The sequence below is a fragment of the Periplaneta americana genome, chromosome 7 (assembly GCF_040183065.1).
Source record: "Periplaneta americana isolate PAMFEO1 chromosome 7, P.americana_PAMFEO1_priV1, whole genome shotgun sequence".
In the NCBI taxonomy this organism is placed as follows: Eukaryota; Metazoa; Arthropoda; class Insecta; order Blattodea; family Blattidae; genus Periplaneta; species Periplaneta americana.
The window spans coordinates 186,359,959-186,386,335 of record NC_091123.1 but is presented as its reverse complement, the minus strand read 5'-3'; the positions used below and the strand labels follow the sequence as shown (position 1 = coordinate 186,386,335).

At 36.1% G+C, this 26,377-nt stretch overlaps 1 protein-coding gene across 1 annotated transcript in view; it reads right to left on the bottom strand.

Moving 5' to 3' along the window:
* Positions 1 to 2,984: 2,984 nt before the first annotated feature.
* Positions 2,985 to 26,377, bottom strand: part of vir (VIR_N domain-containing protein) — a 68,308-nt gene continuing 44,915 nt past the window's right edge. Inside the window, exons 11-17 of the mRNA XM_069832060.1 lie at positions 23,809 to 24,101; positions 21,561 to 21,939; positions 18,183 to 18,285; positions 16,794 to 16,951; positions 15,207 to 15,402; positions 9,535 to 9,828; positions 2,985 to 4,327 (exon numbers count right to left, since the gene is read on the bottom strand). Coding sequence (XP_069688161.1) covers positions 3,927 to 4,327; positions 9,535 to 9,828; positions 15,207 to 15,402; positions 16,794 to 16,951; positions 18,183 to 18,285; positions 21,561 to 21,939; positions 23,809 to 24,101 — 1,824 coding nt within the window. The 3' untranslated portion in view covers positions 2,985 to 3,926. The remainder of the gene's footprint in view (positions 4,328 to 9,534; positions 9,829 to 15,206; positions 15,403 to 16,793; positions 16,952 to 18,182; positions 18,286 to 21,560; positions 21,940 to 23,808; positions 24,102 to 26,377) is intronic.

Here is a 26,377-nt window from a genome sequence, read left to right as displayed (position 1 = left end):
ATGTCGTCCATCTAGTATTCCAGTTTTGATGAGTCTGCTGTCGTTATAACATGTTGTTGTTATTATCTAATGCCGGGCTTTGGCAACGAAGCCATTAGCGTTCTTGCTCTCCAATATTTCTCTGTGGTGGATCCATCAGGTAGAACTTCACAGGTTTGTAGATGATCTTCAGTCATTTCTTCTTCTTTGTTGCATAGAGGGCAATTTGGATTTGTGTAAATTTCTATTTTATTCAAGTGTTTGGCCAAATAATCGTGTTCTGTAAGCAGTCTGAATTTTGCTACTGCAGATTTACGTGGGATTTCTGGAATAATTTCTGTTTTTTTTTTATTAAAATGCTCCATTTTTTTTATCTTTGGCTTTGGTACATAGTGCTTGGTTTTGCTTGATTTTATATTTATTTTTAATTAGTCTTTTGATGGATGTAAAAGGTAGGCTTGTATTTGTATTCTGAATTAAAGTGGATCCTTTTTTGGCAAGAAAGTCAGCAGTTTCATTTCCAGCAATTCCGCAATGTGCAGGTATCCATTGCAATTGAATTTTTTTCTGTAGTTTTTTAAGTTGTTGGATCATTTTGTGACATTCTTTAATTTGGATTGACATAAGTTTATATTAATTTATTGCATATAATGCTGCTTTAGAATCAGAGAGAATGACAGCATTTTGAAATTTATCTATTCTGTATAGTAGGTGTTGGAGTGAGATATGAATAGCCATTATTTCCGCATCAAAATTTGTTGTATGATGTCCTGCTGGTTGATAAAATGAGAATAACTCACACGTAATTCCTGATCCTGAGTTGTTATCGATAGTAGACCCATCTGTGTAGATATGTAACCATTCTTCTGGTGGGCATCTATTGTTCACAGCTTCTAATGCCAGCGCTTTTAGTACAGGTTTGGAAGTTTCAGATTTTGTAACTGGTTCTTCTAAATCTAGTTGAATGTTAATTGGTTCGAAGGTTAGAGGATTTTCTCTGCTTAAAATGTTTTCTTTAGATTTAGGGAGATTCAATTCTGTTTTTATTTCCATGACTTTGGACACTGTCGTTATAACATTATCTACTATGTATTTTTATGTTTTAAAATTATGGTCGAATATGTAACCCACATGTAGAAAGACTCATTGTAATCCACGTGTCATATCCAACCCTTGGTAAATCTCGGGTTGCAACCAGTGGCATTCAGATGTGCAATGGATGATGCCTTTCTACACTATTCTTACAATATACTATTTAATGCTTCCATCACTACTTGGAAATTGACGTAATAATTTTATACTGACACATTCTATTGCATGTATATCTTCAAGGTGTAAAATATACTAAACTACACTAAACTTGCTACATCCACAACATGCACAACTTAAATTAGCAAGCTATCACACGGTACTACAAACAAAAGAAGCAATAGTATGCCATTTCTATGCCAAGTCTTTCTTTCTGGTCACTTCTGGCTGCCTGGCTGGCTGGTATGAATGGTTACCTGGGGATCACGTAAAGCTGACAAACTACCAATTCCTTTTTAATTCTAGATGGACCACAGCTACCACACTGAAATTATACTAAGGTTGGATAAAAAGTAATGGCAACAGTTCGATATTTCTGACATGGCTTTATTCACAGGGGTACAACATTTACGTATCTTCTATATAGTCACCCCCCTTATTTATTACCTTTTGCCAAATGTTTGGAAGGCGTCGTACACCACCAGCCCGTCCATCTTTGTTGATGTTCCATATTGACCACCCTATAGCACAGATAAGTTCATCTCTGGTATTGTACCGGGTCCCTCGCAGTGGTTCTTTCACTTTGGTGAAAAGATCGTAATCGCATGGATCATATCGGGTGAGTACGGTGGATGTTCCAGAATCTTCCATTGCCAACGGCGCAAGAGGTCCTTGACAGCAACAGCGGAAGAATGATGGGATTCTGTACCACAGTGTGTCATTGTTTGCTCCTGAGGGTTGGACGAAGGTGGTGCTGCATTTGCCGTCTGCCTTGGAGGTACAGCGTGGTGCAGTATTACCCCATCAATGTCACACGCCACAATGAACGTCACCTTCACAGCACTTTGTGTAGGGCGCACTTTCTTCGGACGAGAAGAACCTGGATGCTTCCATTCATTTGATTGACGTTTCAAGTTTGGTTGGTTCGTATGAGCGAGACCAGGTTTTGTCCATAGCGACGATTCATCCAAGAAAGTCGTCATCTTTCCTTTGGTACCGGTCCAACAAGGCCTGTGCGACTGCATAGCGGTGCCATTGTTAAACCTCGGAAATGTCATGGGGTATCCAACGCCCTGTAATTTTGCGGTAACCCAGAATGTGGAGCATAGTTTTGTGACATACTCTGACTTCCGCTGCTAACTCATGCGCAGTCCATTGGCGATCAGCATCCAACAGGGAAGCAAGGAGTTGAACTGTGTTGTCCTCCACGAGGGGTCGCCCTGTACGGAGGTTGTCCTGAACGGCATCCCTGCCTTCCCGGAACGCTTTAACCCATCGTGCCACTGTGCGATATGGCAATGCTGCATCGGCACATGCTTCACACAGCCCCTGAAAACATTCTTGTGCACTACGACCTCGTGTCATTTCAATTTTAATCCAGGAATGTTGCTCTAGTTTTGTAAACGTAGTCTTAGGGTGCTCTCACTATCCCTATGAAAGTCAACATTCTACACACTGCAGTAGATTGACAGAGTACTGTCGCCGCTGGCTGCACTAACTCATCTAACAGTCCTTGTTCATGTCCACATAGCTGGCAGTCTCGAACGCACCATCGTCATGTGACAGCAGTGTTGCCATAACTTTTTATCCAACCTATGTAATTTCTCAAATTGTGGTTATAAAGGCTATCCTTGAATAAAAAGATATTTTGTAGAACAAATTTCATGAGATACATGTCATTAGCGAAGGTAAATATGATTCACGACATGGACAACAAAGGAAAGGAGCTAAGGAATCCTGACACAATAAAATAACTGTTCAATGTAAAATAATTTAATCTTCTGAAATAGGTAACCAATAACTTTTTCCAGAGACTGACATTTCAAAACCTAAATTTTCTTTTATACAGAAATTAATTCTGATTTTTATCCAGATATCATAAAATACAACCCTCTCTCACGCAACTTACAATATTTACCTCAATTTTTGAGAGGGTCGAAAGAAACAGTATTGCTTGCCATCATATATATATAAACCCTCCATTTCAATGCTTTCTTACATATTTTATGCCATTCTGCTTAAAGCATAATACTCTTGGAACACAACCATATACATATTTCTCTCTCGATGTCAAACTATAAACAATTCTAAACAAATTTGACTTAAGTTCATATTGTAGCAAATCTGATAAAAAAAGTGTACAATTTATTGTGTTTGATTAAGAATAGTTAATATTTTCAATGCGGCACACAGTGCACAGTACGATTATCTTTTAGTCTTAACAAAACTGTAGTATGTCACAATACCTTTAGCAATGTAATACGTTCTATTATTTTTACCTATAAACTATCATGGTTTGATGTCTATGTTTCACATTAAAAAATATATTTGAGCTAATATACAAGAAAAGTGAGCCCTCTATCCATGAATTACTGTATTTGGAGAAAGATGAACACTAAAAGACGGAGTTAGAACATTAATCAGCTGTCAATTATCACATCGGAGAACTGATGCAGTAATAGGTCGATTCTGTTGTCTTCTAGCACTCAGAACACTACGTATAAAAATTATAAAGGGCTTACAACAAAAAGCACAATGTGAAAAGTTGCATTTACAAAGTATTAAAGTACCGTCATAGAGGAGTTAAGGGCTCTTTAGTTTCAACTCTAAAAATTGTTTCACAGTTTAGAGATTTGAGGTACACTAGGCAATAAGTGTATAGCCACAGCTATAGCAATAATGTAAAAGAAATCCAAGACTTATCTCGTGAACGAGCGCACGTGTCGACCAGGAGGAGGTTCTCTTCGTCCACTGCCTCGAATATTGGGGCCGCCAAACCTTTCCCTGTTGTCCTTGACAGACCAATTTCCAGGCCCTCCTCCCCTAACACCTCGTCCACCAAATCGACCACCGCCACCACTACCTCCACTACCGCCACCACCTCCACCTCCACCGCCGCCTCCTCCAGCAATGCTAAACTTCTCCTCTGAGCGTGGGAGCATACGGATGTCCCGCGGCTCAGGAGTCCTGAATGAACGCGGAGGAGGCGGCTGGCTGCCGGGGCTGGGCACGTCACCGCTGTGGGGCGGCCACGCAGGCGACACGCCGCCTCTGCCGTTGCCAACGCGTGGCGGCATCGAACTCACACCTCTTGGGATACCTGGAAGTCGAGGACACAAGTTCATAGTAAACACTGATATTGTCGGACCATCGGATCTGTGCCCCTGTAAGATATGCGAACTGAACCCTAATTCCTTCTCAGCCTCGGTAATTCATTTCTCTGCCTGCAATCCTATCTCTCTCCCTTTCTGTCCCCCAGTCCCCCACTACTCACAATTTTGGCCTTCTAGCGGGGCAGTTTACAATATTTGCACTTGTAGTCCAGTGTTGTCAACTCAACATGAATATTGTAGCAAGGAATGGCGAAAGAAATATTATTAAGCAAGTACGTAATAGCATTTCGCGAGGAAGAGAAACAAACAGGTCAATATCTGTTTCCTAAAAATAAGGCAACAGAAAGAGCAGCTGCTATCACAGGTGAGGCTTATTTTATTTCAGTTGATTACATATTAATAATACAACATTTTATGTAATTTATATAGACAGATCAGAGATCCTAATAAAGAAAATCAGGAGAGAGGGAGTCTGTGCAGGAGATCAAAAGCTAGAATCACCAGAGAAGAACAGACCAAGGGAACCTTTAATTCTTGTAGATGATATGAACCGATGTATATTAAGAAGAAAGATACAAGAATTTTATACCGTGCAGAAAGAAGTTTCAACATTGAAGAAATTACTGAAGATTACAAGAGAAACAATAATTTCCAAGGTTGGAGAGAAATGCTACGGAAAGTGATTCGAGACATGGGATTTAGGTTTAAAAATGTAGAAATACAAGATGTATTTTGATTGAAAGAAATAATATTATAGCATGAAGGACCAGTTATTTATGACACAGTTTGTCGGAAGTTTGGCAACATCCCTATTCAGCAAGGTTCGTGGCCTGCTGTTTAACGTGGTGGGAGGAAAGCGGGTGGAATGGAGTGAGTACAGGCGTTAACTTTTCCAAGAATGACGACAGCGCTGAAGGGGCACAGATCCGATGGTCCGACAATACAATCACTGGAGTCTGATATTTCCGAACTTCTCAATCGGGGAACATGCACAGATTCTATTTTAGTGGTAAATCTCATAATGCAGTGTCCTGTTTTATTTCTTTAACGCCAAACACACACTCCCATCCACAGCTGTGTTATGAGTTTCCCTTACATGCCTCATGGTGTATATGTTGGCTGATATCGAAGTCTGAGGTAACAACAGGATAACCCAGGATAAACATGGTTCCTATTGATGGGAGTTTAGCTCCCTACTGGGTCCGACACTCAGTACAAACGAGAATTTTTTTTTATGGTGATCATGTGATTAGAACGAATGTTTCTCTGTATACAAGATCGTAAGAGTGCTTCTCAAGTATACTCTACCTCTGCCCTTAAGTGCAAAGGTGGTTTGCAGAGAATTTTCCAGGCGCCAAAGTTTGTAGTCGTCCTACAGTGCATAATCTTGTTAGAAAATTTAGATAGACTGAATTATAAAGACAAAAAGGGTAGGAAGAGAGGCATGTTTTGACTCAGGAAACCCTGACGATACAACACTTCTCATGTAATGTTTTGAAATAAAGCTATATATTTTGTTTTTACCATAATAACAATTTAGTGTTAACGATGAGCGACAATTAAGAGATTCTTTTCCAACTATCTTTTTGGCTACATGACAGAATCCAGTAGGACTGTGGAAGTGCCAAATAGTGGTAAAGAAATAAGATGGAGACACTGTAACTTTTCTGATTACTAAGCAAATAAACCACGATAATATTCTTTAATGTCATGTGGCTCGAAAACGTCATTTCATTGGTCACAGCATACATTAATCCTATAGTATGTGGGCGGTTCAAAAAGTAATGCACATCTCGGCTGCCCTTCACTTAAAAATAACGAAATTTTATACATATCATCTTTAAAGCCATGGAACTAATTTCCAGCATATATAAGGATCACCTTCAAATTTATATAGGTGGATCTGTAAACCCTGATGATGAGACATCAGGAGCAGGGTATTATATTCCAAAATATCAAGAAAGTTACTTCATACCAAGTTCATCCTCCTTGCTGTTCAAGTCCACATCTCTGTGGACAGTGTTCACATAATTATGCATCGCTTAGACTATTCAAAGGTTTGTGCCAAGTGGCTCCCTAAGTGCCTAACTGATGACGATAAGAAACAAAGAAGGACCTTTGTGCACACATCATGAGGCTGACGCTGATTTCTTATTCAACAATGTCACAGGGGATGAGACATGGATTCACCATTTTGAGCCTGAGATCAAAGACAATTCATGGAGTGGCATCACAGAAATCAAGTTCAAATCAGGACCTTCAGCCAGCAAGGTTATGGCCACATGATTGACACATTGCAAACTCGTGAAACGATAAACTCAGAGTTTACATCAAGACTCTGGAGAACTTGATGAGACAATTTAGGCTTGTTCATCCCCATAAAGATGTCAACAAAATTCTCCTTCTTCATGAAAATGCGAGGTCAGACACAAGCATGCGCACTCATCAAGAAATCACAAAACCTGGGTGGACTGTCCTTCCTCATCTGCCCCACACCATCTGACTTTCGTTTCTGTCCCCTGAAGGATGTGATCTGTGGGAAGCGATATGATGACAATGACCAGGGGCCTGTTTCACAATGTTTACAATCTTTGTAAATTGTAAACTTTGCTTGTAAATTGTAAACTTCTTTGTTTGTAATGTTGAACTTTACAAAGGAAATCAAATCTTTACAAATTAAATTTTGCTCACTTTACAAGTATTCTGTTTCACAATGAAGAGTAATTTTACAAACGTGTAAATTTTACTTGTAAAATTAGCACATTTTCTACAATACCTCTGAGATGTGTAAAGTTTGATATTGCAAGAAATAATGAATAAATACAATAAAGAAATATTTATTAAATTAATTTTTGAGTAACTGGATAATATTAAGAATTAAACTAAAGCAGTTTTGATGTTATTAAGGAGTTCTAATGACTCAGACAAAGATATTGAATTTAGGCCTAATCAAACGAAGATGTATACGTAAAATTCTCCGGTCAAGAATTAATAACACGTTCATATCAATGTATAAATTTAATGAAAGGTTTCGAATGAGTCCCGCACTATACTTCAGAATACCGCATAAGTATTTATATAGGCCTAGAAGACTGTATTTAATAAATACTCGCACTTAAAAAAGAAGTTCCTGCGCCAAAAATAAATAATTCAATAATGCAATACCGACACTACTTACGCTGTATTCTGAAGTAGTTTTGAGTCCCGTTTCGCTGGAATCTCTCCTACAAGATATGTATCGATAGTAGTAAAAATAAGGCGACTTTATCTCTGCTCTTTAGTGATTTTTGTAAACTGTCGTTGGCGATATTGTGCAACCAATAATGCGTATTTGTAAATTTCTTTAGCTCATTTTGTAAAGTTCGTCAAACTTTACAAACTAATAAAATAGCATTGTGAAACACAATTTACAAGTATTTGTAATCTTTTACTTGTTATTTGAAAATTGTTAATTTGTAATTTGTAACGATTGTGAAATGGGCCCCAGGTCATGGGAGACATCAGGATATGGCTGAGAAGAAGACCAGTTGAATAGTACCAAACTGGCATACAGGCCCTAACATCTAGGTGGCGTAGAGCCAGAGATTTGAATGGAGACTACGTGGGAAAATAGGTATTTGTAGCCAATTAATTGGGGAATGATGTAGTATATTTGGATTTGTAATAAAACAAACTTTGAATAGGAGAAAAAAATTATGTGCATTACTTATTGAACTGCCTAGTATTTATCCAATTCAGATGGGGTGAAACTTTTGTACGCTTTGCACTTACTTTCCTGCCCTTGCTTGTTTATAAATCGCTCTAGAAATTTGCTATGACTATGTCTGTTAGAAAAATGCACACAGAGAAATCTGATATGCAGTGCACTGTGTGAATGAATAAGAAAGCATCATTCTCGCCACCTGTGCTCAGGACACATTTCGTACTTGCCACTTTCACAATTGAATTGAACGCATCTTACAACAGTACCCACATAATTTCCCCTATTAGAACTGTTTACGAAATTAGAGGAAAGCAAATCTTACGATACTCTCACATTGTAACAGACAGAATTAATGGTTCGAGAAGCTCATGGTGGTGACCTTATGGCCTTGGAGCCATGAGTACTGAGTATTTTTAAAGTTATTATTGACTGAACTACCACCAATTATACATATTTCTAAGCTGACAATAAATCAAAAGACACCTCCTAAATTCATGAACTGTATTTGGAATCAGTAAAGGCTGGTTCACAATAAACCGGAAACAAGAATCGGAACGAAAACGAAAACGGTAAAATTGTTAAAATGTGTACATTTAAATGTGAGCATCCACAATTAACGAAAAGCTTGCCGGAGCCCGGGATCGGGAACGGACAGTTGGCCAAGTTTCAACTTTGGCGTTCACGTTTCCGATCACAGCCCACTAGATTCATTCTATTGCCATCTAAAAGCTATTTTGTCGTCGTATATTTTGTAGCAAGAAGACCGTGACATAACCTATGCATTATTTTGTTCTGTGCTGTGCATCATGGAGCAAGTTTTATTTGATGAGATTCTAATATTGAGTGTTGAGGAAAATCCTCACGTTTACGATAAGCGGCGCGATTCGTATAAAGATGAGAAAATGAAGGAGAATACGTGGCTTTCAATAGCTGCATCTTTGAACACCGATCGTAAGTGAATCATATTTTATTACTGTATTGGTTATATTACACACTACATATTCACGCTTCAATTCAATAACTACTGTTGTGTTCATTTTTGTTCTATTACAAATGTTTCTTCTCTAATTATTTTACGTTATAGTAGACTTAAAATAGGTTGTGATAATAAAGATGCATAGGCATATTTATAGTCCTGTACCTAATGAAATGTTTCAGTTGAAATTTCTAAGTTGGTTAACTTGTGTTTATGTTGGCTGCCTTGTACTCATGAGAGAACGCCATTGGTCAATTATACACAAATAATATCAGAATGCGTAATATCGACTTTACATATCGTTATTGACATGCATATCAATATGCATAGTCGTCTACGTTCTCGGTTTATTGTGAATAAAAAATTTTCATATTCACGTCCTCTGCTTCTCGTTTCCGATTTATTGTGAACCAGCCCTAAGTTGCGACCCTTCAAGAAACACGACAAAACTGCGATTTTATTAGAGATACATGTTCTCTGTATGCCTACATACGTATCATCACGATAATACTGACCTCTTCCATTTTCACGCCGGTTGTAAGGAGTGGCAGAACCGAAGAAGCGTCCCCTGTCGCTTCCAAAGGCACGTCCCCGGCCTCTAGATCTCGTTGCCATCATATCTTTCGCTGCACGCATTGATATCTTATTGTACCCTGTTGGGCCTGTGGGCTGCTGACCAGATATCTCCAATGCCACGAAGTCGTCCACATGAAGAGAAGGAGGCCGAGAAGTATTGGGAGGCCGGGACCTAAATAGATCACCTCTCTGTGGTACTGATCTGCCGAAACCTCTTCCTCGCATTGGTGCCACTGAGAGACAGATTACAACACTACAAATGAGAAAATGTTTCAAGTTTTATATATATTACAGTTACTAGCTAATACTTTAAGATGGTAAATAAAAAGATCAAGTACAAACGTTCACAAAAAAATAAATAAATAAATCTCATATCATGCTGCCAGATGCTGTCCAGAAATTCTGTTATTAGGGGAGAGTAGGGTAGTATCGGACATCGGGTAATATCGGACAGTGAGTTTCTTTCATCTACCACACGATGATAGTACCTGGTTGACATGGTTACATTTCTGTGATGTCGCATAGAGAAACGTAACCATGTCATTCAGGTACTACCATATGGTGGTAGATGAAAGAAATGCATTGTCCGATACTACCCAATGTCCGATACTACCCGACTCTCCCCTATGTATTCATGTTTCATATATCCATCAATAAGACTTAACAGATGTACTCACAAATAACAAGGGTGAATGCATACATCAATTATTACAGCTTCAATATAAAACAACAGACAAATTAATTCAAATTATTTATATCTGTTACAATAAAAATCAGTAACTCATTCACACCACTTTTTGCTAGTTAACACAAGAAATGCTTACTAGTGTAGTATCAGAAATCATGGAGTTGATTGATACAAACACAAATAATGTGGTGCTAACAAATACCTTACTATAATAATACCGGACATCTGTATACTAGCAGCATTGGTGTGAGTGCGAAAAATCGCGGACCTGACATCTAGCGGAGCGGGATGGAATTACGTCAACACATACAAATATTAACACAGCGAGATTTGGACTATTGTTTAAAACGTCAGTTACTAATGTGGAATTATATATGAAACACTTAAGAAATGTTGAATAATATTTAATGTAAAATTATTATCTTATATCAAAGCTGCATATTATAAGAAATATTGCATTACTTTCCGTAATTAATTGTTACATAATTTTTCTTTGGTTTACCGAGACAAAATCAATCTGATATTAGGAATGAATTTACAGTAATGTTTTATATACGCATTGCTGACAACTGCAAAGATAAAATTGATAGTAATCTGATGCTTGTAATAATTAGTAAAGGTATGTGGACAACAATAAAACTTAATTTGATAAAACCTTAAAATCCAATACATTTTAACTTCTATTCATTTATTAGCCCTAAATAAAAAAACTAATTTGTATTTTTCTATCAACACAAAAACGAAGGGATTAGGCCTACTAAAGAATGTTGTTGACTCACGTTTTATAAAATGTCGGAAATCGAAAGTACGATTTGGAGCAATTTGCAATGCTGCAATTGTCACAATTATAAACAGCACATATACACCCTGACATTTTAACACTAGTACTAATTAATAAAACTATTAACTAGCCCAGCAACAATATACATTGCAGTTGATTACACCTTGTTTCTCGAGTATCTCCATCCTGGCAGGTAGGTAGCAGCACCATCGTCGTTCGCACGCAAAACTGCTAGCTTTCCAGTATTATTATAGTAAGGTATTTGGTGCTAACTCCTACTTTTTAATAACCTACGATGAAACTTGTACAAAGCTGAATTTTATTAAAGGCAAGAAACTTGAATATTTGTATTTCAGCCTCCTCTCAGCAAAAAAATAACAATATTGAAAAAAAACATTGTAGGCATTTAAACTTTACATTTGTGCTTTTAAGAAACAATTTTTTTTAAGGTATTACTAGTAAGAACTAGTACAAATGGGTTTCAGGGCTTTCCTTTAATATATTTGTTTTAAGCTAATGGCTATCAACATAAAATCAACAGCTGAACTAATCACCATTTTGACATTTCTCTCAACTACATATGGGCTATTCCATATGAAACCGATCAGTAAAAAACCTCGCATTTTTTTATTCTCTAATTTTTTCCCTATTTATACAAGGTGCTGAGGACAGTGCATTTTCAAAAATATACTATCGAAAGTCAAACGGTTTTCGTATTATTGAGCGACAAATTTAGCATATTTTATAAAAACAAGCCTCTTTCAGCGCTCAGAACTCTGGAACCATTTACTGCAGAACATTGAACGAGAGCTCATTTTGAAGCTGACATTTGGTAGGTTATGTTAAGAAGTAATCCTTATTTTTATTGTATACAGAGAGACAGATAATCTGATTTTACTTACTTTTAGGCTTTTTGCCAATTTGTAAAAACGTAAAAAAATATTGAGAAAAAAACCTTGCATTATTAAGAGGGATTCGGCATTGTTTGCTTAGTGGCTCGGCAATAAGTTTCGAGGGTATTAAATAAATTATATTCACACACCTAGACTTGAACGGTGCAGTACCGCACGCACTGGCCGAGAGCTGAAGATAAGCAAGCGTTGGGCGTCATTTTACTCCTGTGTTTATGAAAACTTGTGATAAAGCTAGCCCAGCCATGACTGTTAGACGACACATCACGTGTTTATGTCCCCTGGCCTTGCTTGTCTCGGCTAGCTCCCGCCTCACAGTCAGCTGGTTAGTTCACATGCGTACTATTTATTTTCTTTATTTGATATTTTCAATACTTTCTTATCAACGTGCCATCAGTAAAAAATGTGTTTATTGTACTTTCAATGCGGAATCTAACCATATATTTTAAAAATATTTTTTCCTAGGCAAAAGCGTCTTAACGAGGAAAAAACTAAATTTCTCCATTTCCATAAAAAGTAAGAAAATCTGTTTATATGTCAATATAAACTTTAATTTCACAGCATCAAAATAAACCATTATTTTGATCATTGGGTGAAAGGGATTCGGAGCTACAACAGTTTAAAGTTGCAAATTTTATGAAAATACAATAAATTTAAATATTTTTAATTTGAACACTATGAAGTTCTGACGCCTCAAACTTTGCACAAAGCATTGTATCATAGTTCTCTATACACAAAAAAAGTTTTATTGTATTTAGAAATTGTAAGGTCAATTTTCTCTGTATTTATATTTCGGTCGATGAGATGGAATAGCTCACATATGATAAAAAGTAGAACACAAGCTATATTCACCAAAGAGCTCTACTGTAAATTTTTGGCTTAATAAGTAGGTACCTACTTAAAATGTTTCGTAAAGTTTCCTACAGCTCATTCGGAATAAATTACAGTTAAAGGCATAAATAATAAAATGACGTACAATTAGAATAGATCTAAGACAATACATATTCTCTTGATAATAGAAATTGTATAAGAAAACTTTCTGTGTAAGACATACCACTTCCTAATATTTAAGATGCTGCGGACTGAAAATATTTGATATCATAACAATTACAAATGGAATACAACATCCTAAACAAATTGGGGGGGGGGGGGGGGGAATACAAAACAAAATATTCTGGCTTTAAAATTATTTCTTTCAATGATTTAAACAGTTTATAAACACAGTTTAAGACAACGAATATCACTTTCGTAGCAGAAAGCAACATAAAACCAGCTCTAATACTTGTTGTTATTTTTCCATTCCATTTATGTTCAGTTTCTCTTAAAAATATTTCATCAGGGCATACCATACATGACCTGGTGACTATTTAAATGTGATTACGTAATAAAAATAACGAGATTTGCTCATAAGGTGTTCCTGATTTTTTGTTTTATATATACTTAATTTAGTATATATAAATATAAAATATATAGCACATAATTAGGTACTATACAAAGTAACAGAAAGCAATGTATAATTGTCTTTACTTTTTCATTTTCATTTCAATGAACATTGTATGCAAAAATATTTTATGATTTATTCATATTTCAAGAATTATATATCTTCATATACATTTAATGGAATGTACAGATTCTTCATTCTAAAATCTTTCTTCACATTTGTTTCTTTTTCACATTTATGGTTAGTTTCACAGCAGATATTTTAAGTGATATAATTAAGAGAAGTAAATACTTATTGGTCATATTTTGCAATATCAACTTATCCATTCTTCAAAATATGACACAATTTTCTATGTTTCATATAACGAAAAAACGTAAATGTATTCATAGTAATTCATATTCATTTTTTAAGACTTAAAAGGGCCGAATTCATAGTCAACACTTATCGTAAGGAAACCCTTAAGCAGTTGCTTATAATAATTTCCAATTCATAAATCCCACTGAAGTGAACACTTATTCAAATAAGGTAGCTTGTCAGCTTACTCAAGTGTTTCCTCATATGCATTGTAATCAGCTGATTCAGTATGCAATAGATGATGATTATGATTGAGTTCTATAATGAAAATGCAAAATGTGTTTCGGAAGAACAAAAGATATATCAGAGATGACCAACAATTTAAGAAGAGATACCGTTTCGACCAGAGGCGTATACTGGTTAAAGGGTTTGGGCTACCGCTGACCCTATTATTACACAAAATATATCTAACAATTACTTTAATTTTAATTACTATGGTAAAACTAATAATACAAAATTATTACATTATGTTATATTATAAACTTTTTCTTTTGTAATTTCCTTGGGCTACCACCGGTAGCCCGCAAAATACGCCCCTGGTTTCGACAAGAACACTGTTGTGGATATTATGGTGTCTCTCATTGAAATTCACAATACAACCATAAGGCTTACCGGTACCGATTTCGCCACTGCTGAAAATACTGGTTGTTTTGAGATTTTATGCTGCAGCATCATTTAGGTGGGTTTAAATTGCATTTTTTCTGAAAGTATTCAAGTCCCAAAAAAGTGTTATTTTTATTTTCGTTTGTATTCTACCCAAGGAATAAGCTGCTAAAATATTCGTAATTATATCATTCCACTTTGTTTACCACAAAAATAACTGAAAAATAAATTAAAATGGTTTATTTACAGGAATATTTTCGGAGTTTACATTAAATTCAACTGCAATTTTATCCCATGTCAATTTCTTCTTTTGGAGAGAATAAATCAGATTTTTTTACTTTCGACGATATCTCTATATTTCATAACTATTTCTCTTAGCTCACATCTTTCTTCTGTAAAGTGCTTTCTGGACATTTTGCATAATTTTTATCACTATAATATTTACTTCTGTAATTTGTGTACGATAACAATGTTGATTTAACAATTTGAAGGCGCTGGAAAACAATTGAATGTACAAAAGCGCTCACGTCTAGCCATGTAGCCATATTTCTTTCTATGTCAAGGGAATGCTCAGTGCATTTGAAAGAGTAGCGTCTCTGCAATACGATCTGAAATAAGTGCTAAGGAAATGCTCATTACTTAAGTGTTTCCTCATTTTGTAAGTGACGACTATGAATTCGACCCTTAGTCTCAATAAATTCCATTATCTGACATAATACAATTCATATTAACATAGTACAGCTTAACTACAGATTATTATCCAAGTGCATATGTGGATCCCAGGAAAATGTTAGAGTGTATTTTAAAATCTAATACTCTTGTTCATCACCTACCAAATGGCCGTTTGTTCTTGCTGTCTGCCGAGAGGTATTTATTTAAGTCATCACCTCTCTTCTTCATCTGATCAGATTCGTCTTCATCTCCTCCAGCCCCTGCTGCCGTCTTCAGACGACATAACCTCTCTGATTCCATTGGGAGATGGAAATCTGGGAGGTACAGACGTGCCATTTCCATCAGATCACAGCCCACCTGCAACATTTCGAAGTTTTAATATTACTATAGAAGCATCTGATGATGATGATGATGATGATGATGATGATGATGAAGAACTTAAAACTAAAGGTCTTCACATCATGTGATGCCGTGACATTATATTTTGATATAGTAAATTAAGCTATTTTTCGAACTAAAATGGCCCCTGTATCTTCAACCCTAACAACAAAAACAAAATCATGGCGCTTGCCTGCCAGTCTGAAGTTGCGTTCGGGCGCGGGTTCGATCCCCGCTTGGGCTGATTACCTGGTTGGGTTTTTTCCGAGGTTTTCCCCAACCGTAATGTGAATGCAAGGTAATCTATGGCGAATCCTCGGCCTCATCTCGCCAAATATCATATCGCTATCACCAATCTCATCGACGCTAAATAACCTAGTAGTTGATACAGCGTCGTTAAATAACCAACTAAAAAAAAAAAAAAAACAAAATCATGGATTGCGATGGACGAAGCTTTCACTACAGATGGAAAAATAGTAATGTGTCAAGTGTGCGGTAAAAAAGTCGGGTGCTCTATGAAATCACAACTGGAGAGTCTTATCTATCCTGTACCTGCCAGATAATGATATTAATTTTTTCATGATTTTACATATTTTGGTACATATTCAGCTTATTTTTCTTATACAAATATGTAAATATTTCACACCTTGATATTACATAAAAATCCAGTCGCTATTCATGATATACGAATGCTAAGATAAACATTGCAAAGTATACATTTGAAGAGTCCGCTGCAAGAATGATGGATGTCATCTGGAATACATTTTTCAGGAGAAGCAATTGAAAGTTTGAAATGCTTAGAGCTCAAAGCTTAACTGTGATTTTCCGACCATTACTGGACAATGGCTATCAGTTTTTATTTTATTTTATTGGGTTATTTTACGACGCTGTATCAACATCCAGGTTATTTAGCGTATGAATGAGATGAAAGTGATAATGCCGGTGAAGTGAGTCCGGGGTCCAGCACCGAAAGTTACCCAGCATTTGGTCATCTCGGATTGAGGGAAAACCCCGGAAAAAACCTCAACCAAGTAACTTGCCCCGACCGGGAATCGAACCCAGGCCACCTGGTTTTGCGGCCAGACGCGCTGACCGTTACTCCACAGGTGTGGACACTATCAGTGTTAATGCCATATAACTCTCTATCTATGTCTTAAGCTATGCACTGACAGTCTTGGTTCATTCTCGACATGAAAGTGACATCCATCATTCTTGCAGTGGACTCTTCATTTTGTGATATATTAAAATTATCGCGAAAAGTTTATACTTCCAGAAATAAAAGCAATTTCTTAGACAATTTATATTATATAATAAAAACAAGCCTCTGTATAAAAAAATTCAACAACTTCGATTAATTTAAAACATCTTACCTGGTCCATGTCTTGGTCTGCCTCGTCAACAGGTGGTGGAGCAAGCCAATATGTAGAACTGAGGCGTTCATCATCAACCTCACCAACAACGAACACTGGTCGAGCTGCGAACTGTGACAACAGAGGCTCAGGTGCGGGTAAAGTCGGCTCCAGCAACTCTGTCAAAATGAAACATCGACATTATTCTACAAAACGTAGAGCTGAAAACCTGGGTTCAAATCCCGGTGCCGGAGAGAATTTTTCTCTGCTCCACTCATTTTTCATCATAATTTTTATTTGTTCAAATGAAAATGATTAAAATTCAGAGCATGTTTTTAAAATAATCAGTAACAAAATGAAGTGTATACTTACTTACTGGCTTTTAAGGAACCCGGAGGTTCATTGCCGCCCTCACATAAGCCTGCCATTGGTCCCTATCCTGAGCTAGATTAATCCAGTCTCTATCATCATATCCCACCTCCCTCAAATCCATTTTAATATTATCTTCCCATCTACGTCTCGGCCTGCCTAAAGGTCTTTTTCCCTCTGGCCTCACAACTAACACTCTATATGCATTTCTGGATTCGCCCATACGTGCTACATGCCCTGCCCATCTCAAACATCTGGATTTAATGTTCCTAATTTATTATGTCAAGTGAAGAATACAATGCGTGCAGTTCTGTGTTGTGTAACTTTCTCCATTCTCCTGTAACTTCATCTCTCTTAGCCCCAATATTTTCCTAAGAACCTTATTCTCAAACACCCTTAATTCTGTTCCTCTCTCAAAGTGAGAGTCCAAGTTTCACAACCATAAAGAACAACCGGTAATATAACTGTTTTATAAATTCTAACTTTCAGATTTTTCGACAGCAGACTGGATGATACAAGTTTCTCAACCGAATAATAACAGATATTTCCCATATTTATTCTGTGTTTAATTTCCTCCCAAGTATCATTTATATTTGTTACTGTTGCTCCCAGGTATTTGAACTTCTCCACCTCTTCAAAAGATAAATTTCTATTTTTTATATTTCAATTTCGTATAATATTCTGGTCACGAGACATAATCATATACTTTGTCTTTTCGGGATTTACTTCCAAATCTATCTCTTTACTTGCTTCCAATAAAATTTCAGTGTTTTCCCTAATCGTTTGTGTATTTTCTCCTAACATATTCACGTCATCCGCATAGACAAGGAGCTGATGTAACCCGTTCAATTCCAAACCCTCTCTGTTATCCTGAACTTTCCTAATGGCATACTCTACAGCAAAGTTAAAAAGTAAAGGTGATAGTGCATCTCCTTGCTCTAGCCCGCAGTGAAATGGAAACACATCTGACAGAAACTGAGCTATGCAGACTCTGCTGTATAGCAGAAATGAAGTGTATAGCATACTTTAAAATTAGCTTACCTCTATTCTCCACAGGTTTATTCCCTTCTACTTCGAGCAGTCTGATCAAACTAGCCACATTCTCATGGAGGCTCTCCAGTGCTTCTTCTTCAGAACTGCAATCCTGCAGACATATACGACATTATTTCATTCATTCCCTTATGAATTACAATGTTTCTATCTTTTCAGTTTTACAAATTTGTAGTTACAATCATTTCTGAAGGATATCCCAGTTTAAGTGAACAGCGCAACAAAACAAACTATTCAGAAACTGAAGAACGTAAATATTGTTTATAAATTGTCTGCTCTTAAAGTATAGCCTGCAATACCAATTTAAAACAAGAAATACAACTGAGGCAGTCAGAAGCAAAGGGGTGTAAGTGCACTTACGTTTTTTTTGACTGAACAACAATACAGTACAACACTAACTGTGCAGGACATGAACGTTATCTATACTAATAATAAATCTGTAGCCAAAATTTTTCTGGTAATTTTCGATTTTCCAAAAATAATTGGTCCTAACATATATAATTAACCACCCTGAAACCGAAAATCGCTTTTTTGAAATTTTTGTTTGTATGTCTGTCTATCTGTCTGTCTGTCTGGATGTTTGTTACCTTTTCACGCGACAATGGCTGAACGGATTTTGATGAAAATTAGAATATAAATACGAATATATACGTCATCCAACATCGCAAGATGAAGATTATAAATGAAGTTCGTTGTAAGTTAGATTTTAGGCTATATGGCATTCAAAATACGTCATTTAAAGAGGGGTTCTAAGGGAGCCTGAATTAAATCGAAATATCTCGCTTATTATTGATTTTTGTGAAAAATGTTACATAACAAAAGTTTCTTCAAAAATCAGTTCCGATAAGTGTTATTCTTTGAAAAATTTTGATAGGACCGATATTTAATGAGATAAATGAGTTTTAAAATTAAAATAACTGCCATCTAAGGCCGTGTAATGAAATAAAAAACAAATGACTTCGTCAATAAGGGGCCTTGGACAACAACAATCAAAAGCTATGAAACAGCCTACAGAGAATGTTTCTGTGTTTGTATGAAGTAATGTCGGAAGCTAAATTAACCGATTTGTATAATTAATTATTATTTCACCATTTGAAAGTGTAGTTTCTCTAGATGGACATACTGCTATAATGTTATTACAGTAACTTCTGAGTGAATTGAGGACTGGTAAGATTAAAATAGCTTCCTATGCACAGAAAATTTTGATAGGCTATTTTGTACATTCTTTTTGTATATTTCTTAAAATAATGTTTATGTAAGTTACATCCGTTATCAACACACTTTTTATATGATATGATATGATAAGGGTTCAGAACCATAGTGGGCCAAACGCCATATATTGAATACGTAGAAAACAAGGGTTAAAATTAAGTTATTACCATAATTCAATGGAAACCTATAACAAGTAAAATAAAATATACACATTAAATCTATATGATGTCAATGTTCATTAAACTATGGTTGCATGTAATAAAAATTAAGAAACATGTTAAAGGAATTGTCATTGCACCAATGAGTGGTCTCTGGACCAAAATGATCGCATTTTAATTATTTGGATGCAATTTAAATTAAGTAACATATTAAACGATTTATCCTTCTATCAAACACGGATGTTCCCTGAATCAAACGTCCTATTTTAATTATGTAATTACTTTATATTTATTTCTAATGGGTGCAGCAGAGCGCACGGGTACGGCTAGTTAATTATAAGAAAGCTTCATTTGAACAATTATTTTGTCAAACATTACTAAAAATTTTCCATCACTGATGATGGACAAGGCCAATAGTTAAAAACAGACTGCGGTGAAGTCTTTAACCCTCTGTTCTGAAGTATCACACCTAGCTGATAGAAGCAGAAAAGAGGTAAACACATTAACTGCAAACTGTGTTCCCAAAAAAGTATTTTTAGCCTTCTTCTCATTAGACTCGTATGTGGACCTACTGGACTCATTTATTGCCTTCTTTGGGAAATATCAGACGGTTCTTATACTTGTTCAAGTTTATCCAAGGGTCGTTCATATTCATAGACGAGACTTTGGACCAAAGTTGACTTTGGAAAGTACAAAGTCACCATTTTCCTATTCACAGTCGACACTTTGAGGAAAGTAAACTTCTATCGTGACTTTACTTCAAAGTCGCCAAAAATCTAGACTTTGACTTTGACTTTCGTTCGTGGACAAAAGGAAAATGACTGATATTTGGGAAATTGTTGAATTTTCCGAGAATATTGAAGACATCTAGGAGATTATTAAAGCTGTTTATGTTCCTTAGCGTATTATTATGATTATAAATTCAAATCAAGGTACAAATTTGATAAACAGACAGTATTAAATATCCTCGCCATGTTTCAACTTTCATTGATGAATAATCAAAGAGGATTATCTGTTTCACCAATAAATGATACAACTTATTTCATCGGGATTTTACGCTATAGGTAAGGATTAATAGCTTAATATTGATTCTTACTATTTAATTTTATAGAGGACAGGTTATACAGTTAGAAATGCAGTTAATTTATAATTGTTGCGGTCGTCATAATAATGTTTTCTGCATATTGACTTCAGATAATTTTTAAGTAGTTCCTGCAGACATGCAGGGAATAACTCTGCCAACTGTCAGCAGGATAATATGTCTCTTTCATAGTCTGTCATTGGTGGCATCTTACCTTCCATATCTTCACAACAAAATTATTTTACAATGAAGTAATTTCAGGACTTAATGTGAAAGTAACAAAACTGCAATAGATGTTTTATTCACAACAAAATTCTTAACAGGCAATACCATTTCAGATGAACTATACCATCATGTTTTGTAGTTATGAATTGTGTTATATACAAGACTGTTCGAATTGAGTTACGATTTTTGTGGCCAAGTAGAAGATCAAATTATTATCGATTGATGTAAAAGTCTAAAAATGTCAATTTTTGTACTTATGTTAGTTTCACAATAAGCTCTCAAATAATATTATTCTTATGTAAAGCTGCAATAACGGTTAACAATTGCTTAACATGTACTGATGTTCAATTGTTTCATTGACTCAAAAGATGGCTTTGATTGTGGCAATGCCTACTCTATTTCAACTATCTGTTAATTTAATTCGTTTAGAAGGCAGTGCTTTTGATTTCCAACATTAGAACACGATCGTCAAATCTCGACTTACCAAGTCAAAGTCAAAGTCTCAGAAGTATTGTCTATGAATAGGACTTTAAACAAAGTTAAACTTTACTACAAAAGCCGACTTTGGGAAGTCTTCATCCAAAGTCTTGTTTATGAATACGGCCCTAAGTGCAGTTGATATCGTATTCCATATATTTTAAAAACTTCTCATACATCGGTATATGTAAGTTTGCATAGAAAAGAATTTCTAACCTGCAGAAGTTTCTCTAAACAAAAAATTGGATGTTTTTTCTTGTTTCTTGTAGCACAGTTAGTCTCAATAGAGTCCTTCACTTCTGCTGACTCGACTGCATCACCCTCCGATGCGCCGTCCGTCGGCTCCTCTTCCTGAGTTTCTGCCTGAGCGCGGTCCCAACCCAGCACCACGGCCAACTCTGGCACAGACATCACCAGACTTCTCGCAGGCAACCCCAGCCCTGATTCTGCGTCGTCCTCCTCCAACGATATGCACACTCGCAACAATTCAAGGCTTGTAGAGAGAGTCGACAGACAGTCTGAGCTATCCTTACTGAATCCGGAACAGAACTTCACAAATAAATTCAGCAATGCATCTGTTTTCTTCTCCAGACAGCTGAAACGACACCAGTTCAGTATGAGACATTTTTGTTAACATCAATTTCAATTTTAAAAAGTATTCAGTGCTAAAGAGGAAGTTGTTAGAAAATAAAGGTAAAAAGGAAACTGAAGTATTCACTGAAAAGTTGCCCCCTAAATGCTTTGACTGCCCAAATCTTTTTCAAAAACTTACATGGATCAACTTCGATCTTTATGGTTATGCTCCAGTTTGTCAAGAATTCACAGTTAAAATAAAATGCTTTGAATACTTCTCATAATAAGATAACAAGTAATAAAAAAATGATTATAATACAGAGTCTATAGAAAATAACTCAAGCATCACAAATATTAATGGAATCAAACAGCAGAAATGAACACAAAAGAAAGAGAAACTAGCAAAGTCATTTGTTAAGGTACGGTCACACATCACTACTTTGCAGCGCTGCAGTACAAAAAACTGCGCAACTCTTGTACTGCGACGTGTGAACAACGGTGCAACCCGAAAAGTAGCGGCTGCCGAACCTGCTGCTCGCTACTTTTCCATGCTGCACGCAACTTAAAAGTAGCGACATGTGAACAGGGTTCTCAGGGTTGCAGCCGCAGCATTTTTGATATCGGTTTTGTTGAAACTTTTGCTGCGGTTGCAACCAGTGTTGCCACCCAAATGTGCCAATGATACTTTTATTGTTTGGATATATTTTAATGTTAGATGTGATGAAAATAAATTATTTGTAACAGTTATTAAATGCACAACACAGTCTGAGCATATTTGCTGACGATATAATTCACTTTTTTAATTTTCCGTAGCGAAGTTTCAAACAGGAGGGTTGCCAACATTGATTACGTGAATATGCTGTTGGTTATCATTTAAGTATATAGACGTTTTTAAAAGCTTTATAGTAAAATAATGCCAATTTCTGAATACTAGTTAGGACAGAAAAGTAAATAATAGATAAGTAAGCTTTTGCTTGAGTTTCTTAATAATGCGAACATAACCACAAAATGTATATTGAGAAGTCAACACGGAGATGGAAACCTGCAGCATGACTGCGGCTGCAAAAGTAGCGCCTTGTGTGTGAACAGACTCGCAACCTCCAGTTGCAACTTTTGCAGCACTCGGGTTGCGCAGCACGAAAAGTAGCGTGCAGCGCGCTACTTTTGGCTTATGTGTGAACACGACACGCAACTTTTGCAGCTGCAGTACAAAAGTTGCACAGCAAAAGTAGCGACGTGTGACCGTACCTTTAGACATACAAAATACCAATTGTTTCAGAAGTAACAGCACTGGACTTCAATGACGTCATTAATATGCCAGACATGATTTCAAATTCTGACAACGTGGTTAGTTTTGATCACTCTCTTCACCTTTGTTTAGCCTTTGAAATACAAGTTCTATTGTAACATTGTACTGTGTAAGGTGCAAATAATATGTGATAATTACGGTATATTTTTCTTTATTTTATATATCACAGTTCTGTATAAAACGTCAAATATTACAAATTGTCAATGAATGTTTTAACATCAGACATCTAATGACAGCTGGTAGTTCGCATCAGTTCATATTGGCAACATAGCACTGCAGTTCCAAGCTCAGCTGCTTAACTGGCATGTCCCATCTTTAGAAAGAACAGGTATAGTGCCAAATTTACACTTACAACCAACTCTCCACATCCGTTAATGTTTATATGGTGTGACGTTAGGGATAAATAAAATGACACATGCTTTCAACATGAATATTATGATCACAGTATCTAACACGAAAACAAATTATTCATTCCTAACTTTACAACAGTCGTTGTATTCAGTAGACTACCAAGCTTAATGGTCAAAATAACGCTACATGACGCACATACAAATTCATAGGCAGTGAATGATATGAACTCACCTCTTGAGATGGTAGAATCCATAATCATGCTCAGTAAGCATAAGAAAAGTGCGGACGGTTGGCAACAATGTGGTGAAACTATGTTCAATGTTGGCGACATGTTCCAGCATAATAGTACACATTGTAATCAGAAGATCACGTGGAGGTAGAGCATTGGCCAGATATACATCCGGTGTTGGCATGGACCCTGGGTCTCCAGCGCCTCCCCCTACTAGAGTTGTGCCTGGGGGAGGCAGCAGTGTCACTTCTGTGTCACATAGTGACTGAATCACTGACACCACACATTCTTGTGCCTGTGCAAACAGAACACATTCAAGTTCAACTAGCTGTTACAAATAAACAAGAATATAATTACAAAAAACATATCGAAACTATAAAAAAGTGAGTCATTACCAAAACCCGTTCAACTGTGTATTTTTAACCACAGGCCCTGACTGTATGGGGTCCAAGGGGTAGCCCCCCCCCCAATATTCCCAAGTTATAACAGCAGTAATATATAATCCTGTATACCCCGCAGCTACTAAGATTATAGGCCCATTCACAATGAAAATTAAACATAACCGTAACGGCAATGTTTATATCAGTGTTTATGTGAATCATTGTGAATGATCCCATTAGGTGGCCTGGGCGCAAAGTTCTGTGTTTATGTTTCAAATTTCAAATTGTAAATAAATTTGAAATTTGAAACATAAACACAGAACTTTGCGCCCAGGCCACCAAATGGGATCATTCACAATGATTCACATAAACACTGATATAAACATTGTCGTTAGACCTTAACATGAAAGTTTGCAAACTCCAAACTTTCATGCTTATGCTTACGTGATTTGCAAACAGTACACAATCGTGGAGTCCTGATGTAACTTATACGACAGAATATGAGGAAATGGCGTCGTTGTTATGTTTCCATGGTTACCAAGTATCTTTGCGGTTATGTTTATGTTCCCATCGTGAATGTTCTTGATTTCACGGTAACATTTACATTTTTAAGTTAACCCTTATGTTATGTTTAATTTTCAATGTGAATGAGCCTTAATGAAAATTAAACATAACGTAAACGTTAACTTAATGTAAACGTTGCGGTAAAATCAAGAAGTCATACCATCATTCACGATGGAAATGTAAACATAACAGTAAACATACTTGGTAACCATGGAAACATAACAACGACGCCATTTCTTCATATTCTGTCGTATACTTCAGCGCTCCACGATTGTGTTCTGCTTGCAAATCACATGAGCATGAAAGTTTGGAGTTTTCAAACTTTCATATCAACGTCTTACTATGTCAATGCTTTTGTGAATCATTGTGAATGATCCCATTTGGTAGCCTAGGTGCAAACTTCTGTGTTTATGTTACGGTTATGTTTAATTTTCATTGTGAATGGGCCTTGTGTATGTTTTAGTTATGAGTGTGTACAACTGTCAATGTACTAACTTCAGATTGAAAAATGCTGAAAGAGCTGATGATCATTTTGTTATTAGAAACAAGAATTCTTATTTATCTGGTAACTGCATCCTCATGGTGGCAGAACATATTAATATACAGAGTGTCACCAATAACTTATAAATAAAGGAAAGTGCATTAAAAAATATACACATGAAATTTTAAAGAAAAGTGGAAATCAACTTTCCCACGTCTATTTTATAATAAAACTGCAAAGATGCTGATTATTGTAAATACTGCTGAGAAATTTGCACCAAGAAACAATAAGTAATACCTAATTATTTATTTAATCATTTCTTGTCATTGTTGTGAGACTCCATTAAACTCAAACATATGTAGGCTATATTATTTATACTTTCAACTGTCTAATGTACAATATGCTCTGTCTTTGTGGCAGCCTGTTAATACAGGGAGCTGTTATCGTTCAGATAAATAAATAAATTTCTAGTAAATATGACTTTACATTAATTATAAATGTTGGTTTTAAAAACTGGAAGAAACGCTCTAGAGAAGTTCCAAGTTCACGAAAAATTTATTTTGATTGTGACTGTCAATGTGTTTTAGTAGTAACTAATATAAATTCAGGAGTGAACGTGTCTAGCAAAATTTCTAGTGCAAAAGAGCTTCAGATGAAAGAATCTAAGCAGTCAAAATACTCAGATGTTGTTTTCATTTATGTTAATGTTTCCACTTTTCATCTTATTAGTTACTTTAAATTCATTTACACGTGTGTGTGTTTTTTTTTCAGTTTATTTCATTCTTTGGTTTTTACTTAGTAAACATTTCAATATACAGTAAAACCCTGATAAGACGCTGTTCAAGGAAGCGGGTGTAAACCGCGTATTAACCGGGACTGCGTATTAGGCGGGTATACTAATTATGACTTACATACAGTATGTATTAGCATTTTTCTTTATTGAAATACATTATTCATGAAAGGAAATATAGTATTACTCCATTATGCAATTACTGTATTGTACGTCGAAGACATTTACAATTTGTAATAATTTCGGAAAAAAAGTCATTTATAGTTGTTTGCCCTGTGCGTGTTCTCCAAGTCCTCATGTTCACCACACTTCAGTTTATGCGATTACATCCTCCCGACGTCGCAGCTGTAGTGATT